Below are 13,581 nucleotides of genomic sequence, written 5' to 3'. Positions count from 1 at the left end.
CACACACACATTCTTTTAAAATGTACATGAAACATTTTCTAGGATAGACCACATGATAGGACACAAAACAAGTCTCAGTAAATTTAAAAAGGTTCAAATCAGATCAAGCATCTTTTCTGACCATAAGGCTATGAACCTAGAAAGCAATTACAAGAAAAATCTGAAAAACACACAAAGACATGGAGGTAAATAACATGTTCTTAAACACTGAGTGAGTTAATGAAATCAAAGAAGAAATCAAAAGATACTTTGAAACAAATGAAAATGAGAATACAATAATCCAGTATTTATGGGAAACAGTGAAAAAAGCCCAAAGTGAGTAGAAGGAAGGAAATGATAAAGATCCAAGCACGAATAAAAAAATAGTCTAAAAAATATACAAAAGATCAATAAAACCAAGAGAAGGTTCGTTGGAAAGATAAACAAGATTGACAAGCCTTTTTGTTGTTGTTGTTGTTAATCCTCACCTAAGGGTATTTTTTCAAGTAAAAAAAGAATAGCCCTAACCGGTTTGGCTCAGTGGATAGAGCGTCAGCCTGTGGACTCAAGGGTCCCAGGTTCGATTCCGGTCAAGGGCATGTACCTTGGTTGCGGGCAAATCCCCAGTAGTGAGTGTGCAGGAGGCAGCTGATCGATGTTTCTCTCTCATTGATGTTTCTAACTCTCTATCCCTCTCCCTTCCTCTCTGTAAAAAATCAATAAAATATATTTTTTAAAAAAGAATAGTTTAAGGGACCATTGGGAAAACAAGAAGCATAACAACATCCGCAAGAAGAAGAGAGCAAGAGACTGAGAATCTATTTTAGAGGAAGTGCAAGGGAGGGAGGGAAAGAGAGACACATCGATTGGTTTCCTCCCGCACAAGTCCTGGCTGCTCCCAGGGATCAAACCTGCAACACAGGTACATGTCCTTGACCGGGAATCAAACCAGTGACCCTTTGGTCCACAAGCCAATACTCTAAACACTGAGCCAACCTGGCCAGGGCTTGATCGACAAGCCTTTAACCAGACTTACCGAGGAAAAAAGAGAGGACCCCAAAAATCAGAAATGAAAGAAAAGTAACAACTGACACCAAAGAAATACAAAGGGCCCTGACCAGGTAGTTAAATTAGTTGGGAGTGTTGTCCCAGTGTACCAAGTTGTGGATTTGATCCATGGTCAGGGCAAGAATTAACCAATGAATGTATAGTTGGATGTAGCAATAATGTTTCTCTCCCTTTTATCTCTTTAGAATAATTTTTTTAAAAATACAAAGGATTGTAAGAAAATCTGAACAACTGTATGCCAACAATTGAACAATCTGGACAAAAGGAAAAACCTCCTAGGAAAATACAATTTTCCAACACCGAATAAGAAAGAATCGGAGAATCTGAATAGACAGTAATTGAAGCAGTAACCTAAAACGCCCAATACAAGTCCTGAACTGGATGGCTTCACAGGTAAATTTTTCCAAACATTCAGAAAAGAAGTAACATCTATCCTTCTCCAACTATTACAATAATTCAAGAGGAGGCAAGACTTCCAAGCTTATTTTACGAGGCCAGCATCATCGGGATTCCAAAACCATATAAAGGCACTACAAGGAAAGAATTATAGGCCAATATCCCTGATGAACATAGATATTAAAATCCTCAACAAAATTTTAGCAAACTGGTTCCAGTAAAACATTAAAAAGATCATACACCATGATCAAATAGGATTTATTCTGGGGATGCAAGGTTGGTACAATATCTGTAAATCAATAAGCATGATAGACCACATAAATAAGATGAAGAATAAAAACCTAATTATATCAATAGATGCAGAAAAATATTTGATAAAATCCAGCACCTATTTATGATAAAAACTCTCAGCAAAGTGGAAGTAGAGGGAACATACTGCAACATAATAAAGGCCGTATGTGACCAACCCATAACCAACATCATATTCAGTGGGCAAAAACTACAACTGGCTCCCTTAAGATCAGGAAAAAGACAGGGATGTCTGCTTTCACCACTCTAATTCAATATAGTGCTGGAAGTCTTAACTACAACAATCAAATAAGAAGAAGAAATAAAAGAAAACCAAATTGGAAATAAGTAAAACTGCCATTATTTGCAGATAACATGATACTGTATATAGAAAACCCTAAAGATTCCACCAAAAAACTAGAACTGATAAAAGAATTTAGTAAAGCAGGGGAATACAAAATAAATACCCAGAAATGAGTTTCATTTTTACACCAATAATATCAGACAGGGAAACTAAGAAAACAATTCCATTCACAATTGCTTCAAAAAGAATAAAATACCTGGTTATAAATTTAACCAAGGATGTAAAAGACTTGTACTTGCAAAATTATTAGAAGACAATGAAGAAAGAAATGAAAGATACAAGTAAGTGGAAGCATATACCATGTTCATGGAAGGGAAATATTAACATCATTAAAATGTCCATACTACCTATCCAAAGCAATCTATAGATTCAGCTATGAAGATACCAGTGGCTTATCTTGGTATTTCACAGAACTAGAACTAAAATTTATATGGAAACACAAAAGACCTGAATAGTCACAGCAATGTTGAGAAAAAAGAACAAAGTTGGAGGAATAATGCTACCTGATGTCAAACTATACTACAAAGCCATAGTAATCATAACAACATGGTACTGGCAAAAAATAGACATATCAGTAGAACAGAATAGAGAGCCCAGAAGCAAACCCAAGCCTTTATTCTTAATTAATATTTGACATAGGAGGCAAATAATACAATGGGTAAAGATAATGTATTCAATAATTAGTGTTGGGATAATTTGTTCAAAAAAGTAAAACTAGACTACCTTCTTATACCATACACAAGAATAAACTCAAAATGGATTAAAGACTTAAATGTTAGACTCGAAATCATAAAACTCCTAGAAGGAAACAGGCAATAAAATCTCGGACATTTCTTGTAGCAATCTCGAGCAAGGGAAACAAAGGAAAAAATTAAGGGGACAACATCAAACTAAAAAGTTTTTGTATAGCAAAGTAAACCAACAAAATGAAAAGCCAGCCCACTGGATGGGAGAACATATTTGCCAATTTACATGTGATAAAGGATTAATATCCAAAATATAAAACTCAATACCAAAAAAAACCCCAAGCCCTCCAATTAAAAAAATGTGCAAAGGACCTGAATAGACGCTTCTCTGGAGAGGACATACAAATGGCCAAACAGGCATATGAAAAGATGCTCAATGGCACTAATCTGTAATATAAATTAAAACTACAATGAAATATCACCTGATGTCTGTCAGAATGACTATCATCAATAAATCAACAAGTGTTGGTGTGGATGTGGAGAAAATGGAACCCTGGTGCACTGTTGGTGGGAATGCATATTGGTATAACCATTGTGGAAAGCAGTATGGAGTTACCTCAAAAAAAAAAAAAGGAAGTTCCTTATGACCCACTGATTCCACTTCTGGGAATTTATCCAAAGAAACCAGAAACACTAATTCGAAAGAATATATGCACTCCTGTGTTCATTCAGCATTATTTACATAGCCAAGATTTGGAAGCAACCGGTTTCCATCAGTAGATAAGTGGATAAAAAAGGTGTGATACATTTACACAATAGAATACTACTTGGCTGTTAAAAAACAAATAAATAAATAAAGAAGGAAACCTTACCCTTAGTGGCAGCATGAACGGACCTGGAGAGCATTATACTAAGTGAAATAGGCCAGTGAGAGACAACAAGTACTGTATGATTTCACTTTTATGTGGAATCTAATGAACATAATGAGCTAACAAGCAAAATAGTGACAGACTCATAAAGAGCAGTCTGACAGCTGTTGGGATGGGGGCTGCAGGGAAAGTAGAAGGATTGAGCAAAAAAAGAGAAAAAAAGGAAAAACTCATGGACACAGACATTTGTGATGATTGCCCAGCAGAGGAGGGATGGAGGGACATGGAGGAGTGTACAGGGGATACATGGTGATGGATGGATACCTGACTTGGGGAGGTGAACACAATACAATGTACAGTTGTGTTGTAGAAGTGTGCACCTGAAACCTGTATAATTTTGTTAACCAGTGTCACTGCAATACATTCAATTAAAAAAAAAAAAAGGAATGCCTCTTGGAGGACTGAAATGTCACCATTAGTTCAGACCTCCATGCTGCCTTAGAAGACAAGATTGGCAGATACAAGTGGAATGTGCAAGCCAGAAAAAAAGAACCAGGACGCTCTGATTCATAGTGATCCATCTGTGGTGATGCTCTGGCAGGCCTGCAGAGCAGGCCTCTGTTGGGAATCCCCACACTTGGGGATCTGGCCTGTCCCCTGAGGGCAGAGGGACAGCTCCCTCTTGCTGGGCTGGCTGGCTGCACTTTGGGAGCAGCATCATACTTAATCTCTTGTGGCTGTGTAATGTGAGTCAGCTCCCACACACTCTTCTCCAGGAAAGAGGCCACCAGGCCTGCTTTAGGTGGCAGCACTAAGGGACTGAGACCCAGAGCTCAGGTGAGTGGATTTCCTGCTACCAGCTCTTGTTTGCTAGTTCCAGGAGCATAGCTCCTTGCCCCAGCTCCCTCCTGGATTTTTCAGAAGTATGATTTTAAAGGAAGTGGTCAAGTCCCATAGTATTTTCTGGAGTGTCAGGCCCTCACCTCCCAGTCCTCTATGGAGCTCTGCCCCTGAGTAATCTTGTTGATGTTTTCAAGTCTCCATTTCCATTCGTTGATTAGCTGGGCCACATCCTTCATGGCATGTAAAGCAGCTTCCACATCCTTGAAATACCTGAGGAAGAACAGAAATGGAAGAGGGCTGAAAGGTGGAGAGCAGAGAAGCGCTGGGAGCCTCCTGGAACCACATGTGGAGCTGCTTCCCTCTGGGACTGTGCCACTGGCCTGTCAATTCCTTCACCTGTCAATGCACACCCCCACCTTCTCCATAAGTGCCACACACGGCAGCATGTAATATCCTATTTCTGTCCTCTTCCCTCATCTCAACAATAGCTTGTGAGAGCAGGGATGGTTTTACTCTGTGTTGTCACCCCAGTATCTATAGTAGTGCCCAGCTCACCAGGAGTACTCAACAAACTGGCTGACCCAGGGTGTGAGGAGCCCCCTGGCTGTCCTTTCTCCCTCAGCAGCCTCCTACCTGTGCTGGGGGTGGGTATACTTGAGCAGCTTGGCCAACTGCAGTGGGTACTTGCAGATCTTCTGCACTGGGATCAGCAGGAAGCTATTGAGGGAGATGTCAGTCATCTTTTGCAGCAGCCAGCAGGCCTCACGGAAATACATGTACTGGCTGAGCTTGGTGAGCCAGGAGAGCTCCATGCTTGCGTTGGGATGGTTGTTGGAATACTCTGAGTAAATCTGGAAGTTTGCTTGCTGTGGAGCACAACTGGAAGTTAGGGTGGTTGTCTCTCCAGCAGGCACCTAACATGTGTTGGGAGGAAGGGAGTGGGAGCCTCTGCATTTCCTTCAGGAGCTGCACTCAGGGGGCCCAAGCTCTACAATAGTATTGGCCCAAGCTATGGTGCGTCATGCCCAGGGACACAACCTCTGAAAACTCTAGCATGTACTATCCTTGTCACCATCAGGCTTTCTCAGCAGGACCCTCAGCATATAACTTTGACATACAGTAAAAATACATATATTTTTTGGATGAAATCAAGGATGCTAATAAGGAAGGCCAAAAAGGAGAGAGAGAGGGTGAGAGAGGAAGAAAGAGGAGGAGGAAGGAAGGGAGGGAGGGAGAGAGGGAGGCAGGGAGGGAAGGAGGGAGGGAGGGAAGGAGAGTGGGAAGGAGGGAGGGAGGGAGGAAAAGATTAAATGGATGTCAGTCCATGGCTGTGCCACCTGAGTTTTCATTCTCAGCCCAGTGCCCTGCTTCTTCCTCACAAAAGTTCTGGCCTCTTTCTTTCCCTTTTTTTTTTTTTTTTAAGCCTCATCTACCTGGAGCCAGAGAAAGGCCAGGTCTGCCATGTAGTGACCTATGACATCATGGACTTAGGTGAGCAAAGAGGATAACAGCTGCTGGCTGGTGATGGGTTGCTGTGATACTCACACTAGGTGATGTTAATAAATTGCTTGTTCCTATCCCTCTAGTCACAACACTGCCTGCTGAATAACTGGACCCCGATCCCATACTCACTCTAGTGCTTAGACCCAATCTACTCCTGTGCATGGACAGACCAAGGTCTCCCTTCCCAGTTCTCCTGCCATTGGAGAGAGGTTGGCAGGGTCTTCCAACCCCCTACAGGTAACCAGGAAGGAACCCACATTGTCCCCAATGGGCTGGACTTGACATCCTCTGCTCACCCCAACAACTTTCATAGGAGATAGATAAAACTTGTGCTTTCCCTATCAGACAAGGCCAGAAGGAAGGAGTCCATCTAACCAGTCCAGTGAACCTTGGCTAAATGCCAGTTGGCATTTGGAGTGTAAATAAACACTGTAAAAGACACATAAATTTGCTCACTGTATGAAGAACTCCAAAATTTGCTATGAACAGCCCACAGGATGCTCAAGAGGCAGCCCATCCTACTCCTGCCCTCTACTCTGGCCCAAGGAAATCCTGGGGCTGATCCCAAGCCCCCTGCTCCAAGGAGCCTTCTCTGACTTAATCTCCCACAGAACTAGGGACACTTCTAAAACAATGTTGAAGGATGAGGGCATTTGGGCAGGTGAGGGAGTGGAACCTAGAAGATTCCTGGAAAAGAGTAACATGTTGCCCGGCCTTTAGCCTGCAGGGCAACTTCTGAGCAGGCAGGTGGGCCGGGGCAGCAGGCAGGCAGAGGAGCCTCCAGCACAGGTGGGTGGGCAGGGCCAGATGCAGGTGTGCTCATGTGCTCTAGGAAGCAGGCACCCAGCTCGCTCAGGTGGGGGCACTCCGTGTTGAACTTCTGCTCCAGTGCCTTCACGAAGGCCTTATGGCACCCGTAGATGTCCTCGATGTTCCCAAAGATGGTGCGTAGCTGCTCCTCACTGAACATGTTGGTGCGTTTGTGACACTGCCTGATGTAGCCCTGGGGACAGGGTCCAGCGGTCAGGTCCCTCCTCAACCCCACCGCACCGCAGAGGGCCTCACCTCGCAGCTATCCCGTAGGTGCTTGATATAGTCCCACTCCCTGCTGAGGATCTCGTTGATGACTGTGTGCATCTGGTTCCTGCTGCTACTTCGAGCCTCAGCTCCACCATTGCCTGCCCTTGTCCCAGGGCTCATCCTGGTTCACCCACAGCTGCAGGCAAGGCGGCCAGTCAGTGCCAAGCAAGGGTCGATGCCTCGCATGCCTGCGGCTGTGTAGTAACTGGGGCTCTGAGAGCTGTTAGGGCACACAGGGACAAGCTCCCACCACCCTCGAACAATGCTCATCTGGACAGGGGGACTACAGGTCCGATGACCATTGCAGTTGTCAGTGACATCTGAGACCATGTCTCCTCCGAAGGGGCTCTGCTTACATTTGGCTTGTGCTGGACACAGGGCTTGGAATAAAGGATTGCCCACTACAGTTTCTGAACCGTGCTTGCTCATACTGGGCTCTTTATCTGTAGAGACCAGGAGAGAAGTGGATGGTTATGTGGCCATGTTGGCTCTCTGACCCATAACTAGGAAAGGCTTGGAGTACACCACAGACAGTTGATCTAGGGCAGTGGTCGGCAAACTGTGGCTCGCGAGCCACATGCGGCTCTTTGGTCCCTTGAGTGTGGCTCTTCCACAAAATATCACGTGCGGGCGCGCACATACAGTGCGATTGAAACTTCGTGGCCCATGCGCAGAAGTCGGTATTTTGTGGAAGAGCCACACTCAAGGGGCCAAAGAGCCTCATGTGGCTCGCGAGCCGCAGTTTGCCAACCACTGAAATCTGGGCAGGGATGACAAACTGAATTCCAGGGCCTGGGATCTCCCCTCCCTACTGCCCTCTGCTGGCCTTTTGGAGTCTGCACCTGGATTCCTTCCTTAGAGACTAAAGGCCTCCTTAGGGAGAATCTGGGTCCTTCCCTGTGAACTATTGGGCTAAGGACTTAACTTGTCCATGCCTCAGGTGTAAGTGAAGTTTTCAGCTTGCAGGGCTGTTGTGAAAGTTATAAGTAAGAGGATCCAGGTGAATGACCTGCACGGTGCTTAATAAATACTTGGTAAACCCAGTTGTTTGTGGTGGTGTTCTGACATGCAGGTTCCCCTTGGAGGGATCCATACACCTTCATTTCTGACCTATTCCTCTCTGGCTACTGAGGGCCCCCTGGAGGGAGGGGTGGGAGAAGGGGGTTGGAGTTAGTGACAGCTCTGCTGGAGGTGGACTGTTCTTCATGACCCCCACCCACCCAATCCACAGCCGTGAATGGGAAGTCCATGCCCAACACTAGAGCAGTTTCAGGCTTGAGTTTCTGAGCAGAGTCAGTTGGCTCTTTATGGGCTTTGGAGAAGCTCACGCCAGTGCCATACCCACACGAAGCTAGCTGGAAACCAGCCCTCCCCATCAGTGACATGGCCCTACCACCACTCTCTGTTGGTGGCATCCATTACTTCAATGGCATCCCCAGCTTTGAAGCCCAGTTCCTGGTTATCCATGGTGACATGGTCCCAGAGTGCTTCAGCACAGACCACACTGCCATTGCTGATGAGCTGTGGAGAGAACCATGGACAGGCAGATCAGTGGAGTAAGGCTGCCATGGACCTCATGGGGCAGGATGCTCCTGCCCTCTGCACCCCACCCCTCAGCAGCCCTGGGAAGAGGAGATCCTGACTCATATCACAGAGAAGGGGATGGAGCCTCCCTCGAGCCAGCTACTCTTTGGGGGCCAGGGCTATGCCCTAGGCATGTCTAGACTGGCAGGGCTCATGATGCAGACTGAAGTGAACTTGACCACTAGGATCTTGGTGAGCCACAGAATCTGAAAGTCGAGCATGTCCTTGTATAGGACACACCTGCCTCCCATCTCGATTTGGCCAGTGGTTAAACTATTGTCTCTCAGCTTCATCTGTCATCTCTGCTCTGTGATACTGGGGCTAGGACACTTCAAGCTGCATTTCTGCTGTGCCAGCTATTCCCTGTTAGGTTCTCCTAATATGACATTGGAGGGGACCAAAAAGCTGCCCCCTCCTGCTGTGTTCTTGTGGACTTGCAGTACCTGTCAGGTCACCTACAAGCAACAATGCTGCTTCACTCAGGTATAGCGGTGCCCAGACATTGCAGCAGCTGGATCCCATTTGCAGTGTTTTTTGAACACTTGCAGAACCAGTCTCATGGCATTCCCCTCCTCGCCACCCCCACCCCCCATCAATACCAGCTGAGCAGCAACCCTCCTCAGAGTTCTAGGTCCTACACCCACAGAATTTTCAGTTCTAATTGTTCCAACCTCTTTCCTTTATTCCCTAGGTCTAGGAAAGACAGGTACATATTGCTCCCTCTGCAATAGATACTTCAAGATTGTTCTTGTGCAGTTGGTTAATGAGTCAGACACTTTATATATGGCTAACACTCTGTGTATTAATTTCCATCTGCTGCAATAATTGGTGTGAATCTATCTTCCTGCATGGTCATTGACCTCACATCAGGAGGTCCAGACGGTGTGCATGGACCTCACCTAGAAATGCAGGCAACCCTTGTGCTCCCAGCTCCATTTGCCATTGAGCTGACACCTGTTTTCCTGGAATGTGGGTCCAGTTTCTGCTCCTTGAATAATGAATGTCTCTGGGAACTTAGGGCAAGAGGAGGTATGTTCTAAGGATTGCATGGGAGGTGAGGTCCATGCCCCTCTCTGTTGGGACCAAGTGTGGCTCTGGTTTTCACAGTCATGGGCTGGCTCTTTGGCTAAGAAGTTAAGACCTTGCCCTGGCCAGTTGGCTCAGTTGGTTGGAGCATCATCCCATACTCCAAAAGGTTGCAGGTTCAATTCTCAGAGCACTACCTAGGTTGCAGGTTCAGTCCCCAGTCAGGGCAACAAGAGGCAACTGATCCATGTTTCTCACATCAATATTTCTCTCTCTCTCTCCCTCACTTCTCTCCTTTCTCCTCTCCTCTCCTCCCCTAAAACTATCCTTAATTCAGTCACTACAAATTCGGAGCAGCTGAGGTGTGTTATGACTAAAAAATATGTTTATTCCTTTAACCACACACCATCCAACCAAACCAAACACCTCAGATTCATTACTGCCAGATCATCATCGCAGCAACCACAGTGTTCAAGTCACTATTGAGTCTGTCACCATTAGGAGATTGTAGGCATGATTTTATCCCCTCAATATACATGTATTTTCTTTCCTTTTTCCCTCCCCTCCCCTCCCCTCCCCTTCCCTCCCTTCCCCTCCCCTCCCCTTCTCTCCTCGGCTTTCCTCTCTCTCTAAAATAAATGAACATATCCTCAGTTGAGTATTAAAAAAAAAATCAAGGCTTTGGGAGTCACCATACATGCCCTGTGAACTCAGCTGCCTGCTCTACCCTTCATGGGGTTGAGTTCCCCCTTGGCTTCAGGCCCACTGGGGCCTTCCCTGGGTGCTCCCAGGCAGTGTGCATGCTCATCCTCACATAGAAATGGGAGCTAAACATGTCCGAGCAGGAATGTGTAGGTCTTCACCTAAGTCCAGTTGCTGTCTAACAAGTGTTTACCATGCCCCAAATGGGTAGGGTGAGGGGTGGGCAGGCCACCTAGGCATGGGAGGCCACTCAGATTGGGCCTTTACTCCAAATAGGGCCTGAGCAAGCCCATTCAGAAACCACCAGTTCTTCATGATTTCTGAGAGTAAAACCTGCTCCAAACTCTGATGAAACCACTCCTGAGAATAATTCAGAGACTATGTGTACACCTGCTCTCACATGCAGCAGCCTCTCATGGGTGGCAGAGTCCTGAGGCCCACCCAGGGACCCAAGGCACAGAGCACTGGGCTATTCCTGGGAGGCTGCAAGTCTCCTTAAAGGACCATTGCACTTACCCAGCTAAAAATACTTACTATAGGCCCTTCTTCTGCAGAGATGCCTGGCCCCAGGATCAAGAGCTCCTGACTGCAATAGAGACAGGGTAAGATAAGAGGATTCAGCGAGGCCACATGAGAAGAGCCAGCCTGCTGCATGTAGGGTGCAGGCACTTGATGGGGCAACTTGCAGTGCACAATGTACACAAGCAGGCCACCACACCAGGCCTGGGGGTCTGGCCTGAGGACAAAAAAGAAGCAGAGTACTCAAAGGTGGTCTATATGAACCAATGAGAATGCAGGCTGCAGGTTAATGTCCCCATTCAGGGGCAGTGACCATGGGTTAGTATGAGCATCAGAACAGAGGGTATGTGTGACCACAAGTGACTTAAGCATCAGGACTGAGGGTCCATGTGACTATGGATGAGTAATATCAGAATAGAGGGCATGTTTGACCACTAGTGAGTTGAGCAATAGGACAGAGGGCACAGATGAGCGTGAGCATCAGGACAGAGAGCGTGTGACCACCAGCAAGCATGAGCATTATGACAGAGCCTGTGTGACCATAGGCACATATGTGCATTATGAAGATTTGTATGTTTTGAGTGATGAGTTACTGAGACAATGGAACTTCTTGGATAAACTGAGGTTTGGATCCAGCAGGTAACAGAACTTTTTGCTTAAGCTTTGTAGTTTTGATCCTGGAGAAGTGGGTGCTCTAAGACTCCCTCTTGCTGCACAGCCCCTGGAATGCACCTACCAGCACATATTCACATGCTCACTAGTAGATGCTACACTTTGATCTCCTGAGAAGAGGTTGTAGATTCTTTCTATCCTCAGTTCGCAACAACTGCACATATAAGTCTCCAGGACAGCATTCAGGCTGCCCTCACTGCTGGAGCCCAAGCAGGAGGAAGTAATGCTGACACACCCAACACAGTCCAGCTACACAGTTTCCCTTCCTAGGTTGTTTCTGCCTGATATTAACCAGATCAGGCATCTGCCCCTGCCCCAGCTTCCTTCAAGTGAGCCCTGAACTAAAGCCCCTCTTATATGGCCCAGTGCCTCCTCCCCTGTTTTATTCTGCCAGCCCTTACAGAGAGGCACAATTCTGCACAGGTGGTTTCCTACATAGCTGTGGGAAAGGGCACAGGTATAGCAGAGACACGGGGCTTCTGAGAGAGACCAGGATGCCTATACACTTTTTTAGACATGCCCCTATACCTGTACTTCCCAATCACCTGAAAGCCCTTGATGGTGGTGGTGTTGGAGGGGTTGGTCGCCTTTGTCACTTTCTTGTTCCAGCACCTTGCCAGCACAAGAGGCATCTGGTAGACACTCAGCCTGAAGCAACTCCCTTGATGTCCCTGTGCCTCAGTCCCCATGGATGCCTACAGTAAAAATGTGCTCCACATGGGTCACAAAGCTCTTGTGTAGATCCACAATGGGAGGCATTCTGTTGAATTATAGCAATGGCATTAACTGTGTATGTGATGTCACCAAGACAATGTAGTTCTGCCTGCTCTGAGAAGCATTCTACCTTCAGGAGAGCCTAGAGGCTACCTGGGCCTAAGCAGGGTGGGGTTCTGGGCAGAGGCCCTTCCTGGCCACTCTATTCAAGGTGCAGCTGCACGGAAGCCAAGATGACCCCGGCAGGCTGAGGGGGAGGATTAGGCTTACTCTTGGGCTGGCAGTGGGTAGAAGCTGGCTCTGAGGTATAGGATGTTTATGTGTGGCAGGTAGGGGACTGTCCTAGTGGAAGAACAAGTTCAAGACTGAGACAAGGAGTGACAAGGGGCAGGATCTCCTCCTGTGCCCCTGAGATTTTGATAGGCCTAGGGAAAGCAGGCTCTGCCTCAAAGTGCCCCTTGATGACCACCCACCATCCTTCCCACCCTGCCCCATCTCCTCCTCTCACATGTGCAGGCTGAGGTAGGATTGCAATGGACAATCTAGGAATGCAATTTGGCAGGCCTTTGAGCAGCCAGGGCTGAGGGCTGTTCAGAGTGCCACCTACAAGGGGTGGGGGCTCTGCCTGTAGTGGGTTGGGGCACGCTGAGACCACTTAAGACCGAAAATGGGAAAAGCTGGTAACATGTGAAGAAGAGCCCACTCATCTTCCACAGACATCTCTTAAACCTACACAGAAATGCATGTCCAGTTCCGCTCATACTTCAGTCACATAAGCAGTTTTCAGACAACCACAGCAGCCAAGGCCACAGCTACATACGGATCTCCAGTCACCCACAGAGATGCGCATTTTAGTCATACATACACACACTACAGATGACAGACGGAAGGACCCATGACACATGTGTCACCATACTCCCAGGCAGGCAGGGGCACCCTCCACAAGCGGCATCTGTTTGGGGCTTGCTGGGCTATAGCTTCACCACCTCCGGTCACTACGTTGGGAGTGGGCCTATACAGCTAGATGGGGCTAGGGGAGATGCGGGGTGCGGAGGGTGGGCAATGGAGGCGCCACTCACCAGGAGAAGCCCGGGGCGCCTGGCCTTGGCGGTCAGCAGAAGGCCAGCAGGAACACCAGCACGACGTTTATGAGGACGAGGAGCGCCAGCACGGCGAAGACCACCACACGTTGAGCGCCTGGTGGCAAGTTGCAGCACAGCACAGCACGCAGGGCGCTTCCTGGGGCCGCGGGGCGGTGCCGGGTCTGGGGCACCCTGGCCATAGCGAC

The 13,581-nt window shown here is 47.1% G+C and overlaps 1 protein-coding gene across 1 annotated transcript in view; it reads right to left on the bottom strand.

Annotated features, from left to right (window-relative positions):
• Positions 1-13,357, bottom strand: part of ARHGEF4 (Rho guanine nucleotide exchange factor (GEF) 4) — a 20,942-nt gene extending 7,585 nt beyond the window's left edge. Inside the window, 7 exon segments of the mRNA XM_014538639.1 lie at positions 4,634-4,763; positions 5,127-5,355; positions 6,816-6,999; positions 7,062-7,179; positions 7,181-7,212; positions 8,418-8,597; positions 10,923-13,357. Of these exon segments, the coding sequence (XP_014394125.1) occupies positions 4,634-4,763; positions 5,127-5,355; positions 6,816-6,999; positions 7,062-7,179; positions 7,181-7,212; positions 8,418-8,597; positions 10,923-11,042 (993 nt within the window). The 5' untranslated portion in view covers positions 11,043-13,357.
• Positions 13,358-13,581: the final 224 nt, after the last annotated feature.

This window comes from Myotis brandtii, unplaced genomic scaffold, assembly GCF_000412655.1.
Source record: "Myotis brandtii unplaced genomic scaffold, ASM41265v1 scaffold195, whole genome shotgun sequence".
Taxonomy (NCBI): Eukaryota; Metazoa; Chordata; class Mammalia; order Chiroptera; family Vespertilionidae; genus Myotis; species Myotis brandtii.
The sequence above is the reverse complement of the archived record's forward strand: the minus strand, read 5'-3'. Positions and strand labels throughout refer to the sequence as shown.